Source organism: Lolium perenne, chromosome 2 (assembly GCF_019359855.2).
Source record: "Lolium perenne isolate Kyuss_39 chromosome 2, Kyuss_2.0, whole genome shotgun sequence".
NCBI lineage: Eukaryota > Viridiplantae > Streptophyta > Magnoliopsida > Poales > Poaceae > Lolium > Lolium perenne.
In genome coordinates this window covers 27,469,888-27,477,974 of record NC_067245.2, presented here as the reverse complement: position 1 = coordinate 27,477,974, position 8,087 = coordinate 27,469,888, and the positions used below count along the sequence as shown (strand labels likewise).

The following is an 8,087-nucleotide window of genomic DNA, read 5'->3' as shown; positions in this document are numbered from 1 at the left end:
GTGTGGGTGAACCTATGCTAATGTACCGCCCTTCCTAGGACTAATACATACTTGTGATTATACCCCTTGCAAGCATCCGCAACTACAAGAAAGTAATTAAGAATAAATCTAACCACAGCCTTAAACTCTGAGATCCTGCTATCCCTCCTGCATCGATATACCAACAGGGGTTTAGGTTTCTGTCACTCCGGCAACCCCGCAATTAGCAAACGAATACAAGATGCATTCCCCTAGGCCCATGAAGGTGAAGTGTCATGTAGTCGACGTTCACATGACACCACTAGAAGAATAACAACACAACTTAAATATCATAACATTGAATATCACTCAACCATGGTTCACTACTAACATTTAGACTTCACCCATGTCCTCAAGAACTAAACGAACTACTCACGAGACATCATATGGAACATGATCAGAGGTGATATGATGATGAATAACAATCTGAACATAAGCCTTGGTTCAACGGTTTCACTCAATAGCATCAACAACAAGTAGAAATCAATACCGGGAGAGTTTCCCCTATCAAACAATCAAGATCAAACCCAAATTGCTACGGCGGTGACGATGTGCAGCGGTGGAGACGGCGGTGATGATGGTGGAGATGATGGTGATGGTGATGGAGATGATGTCCAGCTCGATGACGGTGACGATGGCGTCGATTTCCCCCTCCGGGAGGGAATTTCCCCGGCGGATCTCAGCCGCCGGAGAGCTCTTTTTTCTCTGGTGTTCTCCGCCCCGCAGAGGCGGCTGTAACTCTTCGCGAGGTACCCCCTGTGGCTTAGGTCTTCGGGACGAAGGATTTCGCGAAGAAAAGGAGGCGAGAGGGGCTGTGGGGCCCCCTCCTCACCAGGTGGCGCGGCCAGGCCATGGGCCGCGCCGGCCTGTGGTCTGGGCCCACCTTGGGTCCCCTCGGCTCCCCCTTCTAGCTTCCTTCGTCATCTGGAAAAATAGGATTTTTGGTATAATTTCCTTCCACAGTTGATCTTCCGAAATATTGCGTTCTGACGGTGCTTTTTCCAGCAGAATCCTGGCTCCGATGCGCGATCTCCAAATAGTCATGAAACATGCAAAATAGATGAAATAACATAAGTATCATCTACAAATATGAAATATATCAATGAATAACAGCAAATTATGGTATAAAATTGTGATGCAAATTGGACGTATCAGTAATTTCGTTAGAGCGCGAGTAAAGCTGGATGTGAGGAAAGTCCTAGAAAGGTTTGTCACAATTTCGAGAGATGGAAAGAGGGAATTCTATCAAGTTAAGTATATGAGAAAATGCCTAGGTTTTGTGGTGCTTCTGGAGTTGTTGGACATTCTCATTTGGAATGCGGAACTGGTGAACATGATGAAACCAAACTAAAGTGGGGTGATTTTATGCATGTTGAATGGTCTACATGGTATGGCCGAGGTATAGGTGGGTCTCGTGGTGGGAATTGTGGTGGTCGAGCTAGGCGGTTTGATTCAGAGGGTAACGGACAGGGAAGGGGACGAGGTTTTGATGGGGCTCGAGGTAGAGGAAGCACCATTCCCTGGCGCTCTAATGCCCTTGCATATGTTGATGGGATTGCTCGTACGGAGGACCCGCTGGACGATACAGCGTCGAGTCCTGGTAAGAAGACTGATGAGATAATGGAAGATAATGAATCTAGTGAATCGAATATAAAAAGGAGAATGGATATGAATGATACGTCTCCAACGTATCTATAATTTCTGATGTTCCATGCTTATATTATACCAATTGCTACATGTTTTATATGCACTTTATATCATATTATGGTATTTATTGGACTAACCTATTAACAAGATGCCACAGTGCCAGTTTCTGTTTATTATGTCTGTTTATTGCAGAAAAGGCCCAAAAACCAAAGTGCTCGGAAAAATCCAGAAAAATCACAGAAATTCTATTTCGCCAGAAGACTCACGGAGCCAGAAGGGGAGGCGGAGAAGGGCCAAGGGGGCCCAACACCACCAGCCGGCGCGGCCAGGAGGGAGGCCGCCCCACCCTATGGTGTGGGCCCCTCGGGACTCTTCCGACTCCGCCCTTTCGCCTATATAATCCCTCGCGACGCGAAAACCCTACACCAATCAACGAAACTCCAGAAAGACTCCAGGGGCGCCGCCGCCATCGCGAAACTCCGTTTCGGGGGACAAAAGTCTCTGTTCCGGCACGCCGCCGGGACGGGGAATTGCCCCCGGAGTCATCTCCATCGACACCACCGCCATCTTCATCGTCGTTGCTGTCTCCCATGATGAGGAGGGAGTAGTTCTCCCCCGAGGTTGAGGGCTCTACCGGTAGCTATGTGGTTCATCTCTCTCTCTCTCCCATGGTGTGATCTTTATGTGATCATGAGCTTTGTATCACTATTAATCTATGTGCTACTCTAGTGATGTTATTAAAGTAGTCTATTCCTCCTCCATGATGTAATGTTGACAGTGTGTGCATCATGTAGTACTTGGCGTAGGTTATGATTGTAATCTCTTGTGGATTATGAAGTTAACTATTACTATGATAATATTGATGTGATCTATTCCCCCTTTCATAGCTATTGTTGACAGTGTGTATGCTATGTTAGTACTCGGTCTAAATTGCAACGTTCTATTATGCACTCTAGAGGTTACTTTAATATGAACTCCGTGAAGTTGTGGAGCTTATTTACTCCGGCTTGAGGTGTGCTTTGTAGCCCTACACAATGAATGGTGTTTGTTATCCAACAAGAGAGTGTTTAAGAGTAGCATTTATTTATTCAGTTATGTGATCATTGTTGAGAGTGTCCACTAGTGAAAGTATGATCCCTAGGCCTTGTTTCTAAGCATTGAAACACCATTTCCAACAAGTTCTGTTACATGTTCGCTTGCAGCCATCTTTATTTCAGATTGCAATTACTACTTACAATCATCCATATTACTTGTATTTCACTATCTCTTCGCCGAACTAGTGCACTTATACATCTGACAAGTGTATTAGGTGTGTTGGGGACACAAGAGACTTCTTGTATCTTAATTGCAGGGTTGCTTGAGAGGGATATCTTTGACCTCTACCTCCCTGAGTTCGATAAACCTTGGGTGATTCACTTAAGGGAAACTTGCTGCTGTTCTACAAACCTCTGCTCTTGGAGGCCCAACACTGTCTACAGGAATAGAAGCGTGCGTAGACATCAATGAACCAAGTAGATGAGGTGGAAAATCTGGGATTGTATGAGGAGGACCCAAACGCAGCTATGGTGGGTGTGATTGAACATGCTGCAAGTATTGGCGTTGATAAAAACAAAAACTCTAGAACTAAGCTTTCTAAGAAGGACGGAGTTGACTCCCCTTCACTTGGATCGGCGGGCTCTTTTGAAGAGCCTGTCCGGACGCAATGAAACTTCTGTCTTGGAACTGTCACGGCTTGGGGAATGCCGCGGCAGTTCGTGCACTTTTGGATATTCTTAGGCGCCATAATCCAGAAGTAATTTTCTTATCTGAGACTCACCTACACAATTATCCAGCTACGTGTTTACGTCGACGTACAAAGATGGACCTTATGATTATTCAACCAAGTGATGGAAGGAAAGGAGGAATTATTATGATGTGGAGGAGAGAAGTTAAATTATACCAAATTGAAGCTTGCCCCGATTATATTGATGTTCGCATTGAGGAGGAGGATAGTAAGATCTGGAGGTTCACTGGCTTATATGGAGAATTCAAATGGACAGAGAAGTATAAAACGTGGGATAGAATTCAGAAAATCCATCAGCGTAATAATCTGCCTTGGTTTATTATGGGAGACCTAAATGAAATTCTATATGCTCATGAGAAGGAAGGAGGGAGGATCATGCCCCAAAGATATATGAATGCTTTTCATGATGCTTTGGATGCTTGTAATCTCGTGGATATTGGTTTTGTTGGAGATGCTTTTACCTGGCACAGGGGGATATGAGGGAACGTCTTGATAGGGCTCTGGCAAATCAAGCGTGGATTCAATCACAAGACAAAGCGGCACTATTGCATTTGGAGTATAACCATTCTGATCATCGGTCATTGCTGATGGATACTGAATATTACGCTGCTCAGAGGGCTGGGACTAATCGGGCGCAGCGCCAATTTGAGGCAAAGTGGTTCAGGGAGGAAGGGTTTGCAGAAATTGTTGAAGCAAACTGGAATGCAGCTGATACAGGACAAAGTCCGATCGACGTCCTCGAGCGACTAAAAGCCATGCATGCCGGGCTGCATGCATGGGATGGCCGGGTTCTTAAGCAACCAAGATAGCGTCTTCGTCAGGCCCAACACGAGCTGGAAGTGGCCATGCGCGGCCCAATTAGTCCGGAGAACCAACAGAAAAAATTTGATTTGGCCCAACAGATTAAAAGGTTGCTAGAACAAGAAGAAATCCGATGGTGTCAGCGATCCCGCGCAAATTGGATTCAAAATGGTGATAGAAATACAACATTTTTTCATCACTTTGCTTCAGCCCGTAGGAACAGGAATTTGATCAAACAGCTAAAGGACCCAACGGGGAATTTTGTGGAAGGAATAGATCAATTGAATCCTATTATTCTTGACTATTTTTCTAATCTTTTCTCTACAGACATGAATGTGGTGGAGCCGGATTTTCTTGAAAAGGTAGTACCAAAAGTGACTGAGGATATGAATGAGAAGCTGATTTCTCCGTTCACGGCTGAGGATGTCAAAAAAGCGGTTTTCTCTATTGGTGACCTGAAGGCCCCCGGTCCAGATGGTCTCCATGCTTTATTCTACAAAAAGTTCTGGCACTTGGTTGGCAATGAGATTACTGTTGCTGTTTTGAAGGCTATAAATGAGAGGACTATTCCGAATGGATGGAACGAAACAGTGATAGTATTGATTCCTAAAGTGGATAATCCGGAGGAGGTATCACAGTTTCGACCGATTTCTTTATGTAATGTGGTTTATAAAATCATCTCTAAAATGCTTGCAGCTAGGTTGAAAGTGATATTACCGGATATTATATCTCCAACACAGAGCGCGTTTGTCCCTGGAAGACTTATTACTGATAATGTGTTGGTGGCGTATGAGTGTGTCCAGAATATAAAGAATAAAAGGAAGGGTAAAACTGGTCTTTGCGCCTTGAAGTTGGATATGCATAAAGCTTATGATAGAGTGGAATGGCATTTCTTGAGAAAGATGATGATTAGACTTGGCTTTCATATTCAGTGGGTTGATCTGGTGATGGCATGTGTTTCCTCAGTTTCATATTCTATCATATTCAATTCTCAGATGACGGAGGGTTTTATTCCTACTAGGGGCATTAGACAGGGGGATCCTATTTCCCCTTATTTGTTCCTTCTTTGTGTAGAAGGATTATCAAGTGGTTTGTTGCATGCAGAGAAGATTGGTGGCATTGAAGGGGTTAAGGTGTGCAGAAATGCGCCGTCAGTATCACACCTACTATTTGCTGATGATTCCTTAATTCTCTTGAAGGCAGATCTGAATAATGAAGTCTCGTTGCAACAAGTTCTTGATTCTTATTGTGCAAATTCAGGGCAATTGGTCAGTGTATCTAAATCTAGTATTTTCTTCAGTCCTAATACTGATGTTGATGTGAAGGTCCAAATATGCAACACTCTCAATATAAATACTGAGGCTCTCTCTGATAAGTACCTAGGCCTCCCTGCTCTGGTTGGGGCGGATCGCACTGATTGTTTTTTGCATTTTGTGGAGAGAGTTCTACAAAGAATAAAGGGATGGAAGGAAAAACTCCTATCTATTGGAGGGAAAGAGATTCTCTTAAAAGCTGTAATTCAATCAATTCCAGTTTATGCAATGTCGGTGTTTCTGTTGCCAAAAAATATTTGTAAGAAGATCACTGATATTATTGCTCAGTTCTGGTGGGGGGATGACGAACAATGAAGGAAGATGCATTGGTACTCATGGTGGAAGATGTGCTTCCCAAAAAATGAAGGAGGTATGGGATTTCGCGATCTTCACTCTTTCAACCTGGCGATGTTATCTAAGCAAGTTTGGAGATTGCTTGATGAACCAAACTCATTGTGTGCCCAAGTTCTTCGTGCAAAGTACTACCCCTCGGGGGATTTATTGAAGGCAGGACCCAAGGCGGGCTCTTCTTTTACTGGGCAAAGCATCGTTGCAAGTATTCAAACTTTTAAGAGATGATGTATTTGGCGGATTGGCAATGGGGATTCAATACAGATTTGGAAAGATCCTTGGCTACCCAGTAGCCCGGATCGGAAGGTTCTCACACCCATAGGTGAGTGTATTCTAACAAGGGTAAATGAGCTTATTGATCCTATTACTGGAGGATGGGATGTGGATCTCATTACAAGTATTTTTCACCCGATTGATTCAGCTCGTATCATGCAAATACCCCTGAATTTTAATGCTTTTGATGATTTTATCTCATGGCATGGGACTAGGTAGGGCAGATTTTCAGTTAAATCGGCCTATCACATAGAATGGAAGCATCAATACAATGGCGTGACATGCCGCTCCTTGATCACAGGCACGTCCCAGAATAATTCGAGCTGGAAAACTATGTGGAATCTGGATGTCCCGGCCAAAGTAAAAAAAAATTGTGTTGGCGCATCATGCATGGTGTTATTCCCCTTAAATCTATATTGATGAAGCGACACATTGGAACTACAGATGTGTGCCCGGTGTGTAATTTGGGACAAGAAGATATTATGCATATGCTCTTTGAATGTCCAACAGCAGTAAATGTCTGGAGAGCTTTGGATCTCGAGGATGTCTTTAACCGTTATTCGCCATATGCACTGACGCCACATGCGTTAAGGAATAGCCAAGGTGTTTTTGTTGCAGCATCGAATAAGTTTATACCGTATGTGGCGTCAGTGCATATGGCAGAAGCTCTTGTTGTTCTACACGACTTAATGCTCGCAAATTCGTTGGGATGCAATGTGATTGAGGCGGAGTCGGATTCTTTGGAAGTTATTCAGCTATGCTCAGGTTAGGACAGGATCTGGAATGAATCTACTGCTATCTATGCAGACATCTTGTCTACTGTAGGGATGATAGGAAAGGTCATTTTTAGCCACGGTGGGAGAGAGAGCAATATAGTTGCCCATGAACTAGCTAGTCATAGTTTCAATTCTGTTTCATCTTGTAACTGGGTCGATGAACCCCCTAACTTCATTAGGCAAGCTCTCCTTAATGATGTAACTATTCTGTGACTCAAAGCAGCAAGTTTCTGACACACTTTTTTCCTTACCAGGATAGGGATTGGAAGGTTTTTAATGAGGCGGCTTGCTGACTTAATATATGATATTTTTACTTCAAAAAAAAAAAAACGTTCGGCTCATAGATGTTTCCCAAAAAAGTTGGAAAAGAAATACTGCGTTGATTGCTAGCTTGAGAAGTAAACATTTCGAGTATATATGCTAGTCGAGCAAGTTATTTAACAGATTGCAATCATCGGATTAAGCAGACGAGCACAGAGTATACACAACCATTTAATCAGAACTCCATTTGTCATGGATCTCTTCTACGTACAGAGTGTCCGAATAAACAACACAGCAAGAGATTGTCGCGATACAAATTCGAGCGAGCTAGGCGTGCACGCTCGCTCAGGTCCTCTTGACGGGGTCGAAGTTGGAGACGGCGACGACGGCTCCGGCGATGCCGGCGAAGACGACCCCGCCGGAGACGATGCTGAGGAGGAAGTTCTTGAGCGACGGGGAGAGGCCCGGGGACGCGGCCTCGGCGACCTCGGGCAGCACGAACGCGGCCGCGACGGCCGCGGCCGTGAGCCCGGCGGTGAGCTTCTCCTGCGCGGACGCCGACAACGACGCCCTGACGGCCGTCATCCTCGCGGCGGGCCTGGCCGCCAGGGGCCGGAACGAGGCGGCGCCGAGCTGCTTGTTGAGCCCGGCGACGGACAGCGGCGCCGCGACGGCGGACAGGGACGCGGTGGCCATGGCTCGCGTACGTGGGTGCGTCTTCTTGGCTGGAGCGTGCGTGAGGTGTGTGGGGGACGGGATGGTTGGCGCGGAGAAGGTTAAAGTAGGACGAGTGGGAGATCGCGGCGTGCCAGGTCGGCGAGGGAGTCCGACGTGGGGAGCTCCCGGCGCGCCGTTGCCGGATAA

The 8,087-nt window shown here is 45.5% G+C and overlaps 1 protein-coding gene across 1 annotated transcript; it reads right to left on the bottom strand.

Moving 5' to 3' along the window:
* Positions 1-7,438: 7,438 nt before the first annotated feature.
* LOC127331553 (uncharacterized) lies at positions 7,439-7,986 on the bottom strand. Its single transcript, XM_051357731.2, has one exon. The coding sequence runs from the start codon at positions 7,917-7,919 to the stop codon at positions 7,569-7,571; it is 351 nt and encodes a 116-aa protein (XP_051213691.1). The 5' UTR covers positions 7,920-7,986; the 3' UTR covers positions 7,439-7,568.
* Between the last annotated feature and the right edge of the window lie 101 nt (positions 7,987-8,087).

Excerpts from the sequence above, each read along its gene's own strand:
- LOC127331553 (XM_051357731.2), bottom strand. The coding sequence starts at position 7,919 with ATGGCCACCGCGTCCCTGTCCGCCGTCGCGGCGCCGCTGTCCGTCGCC.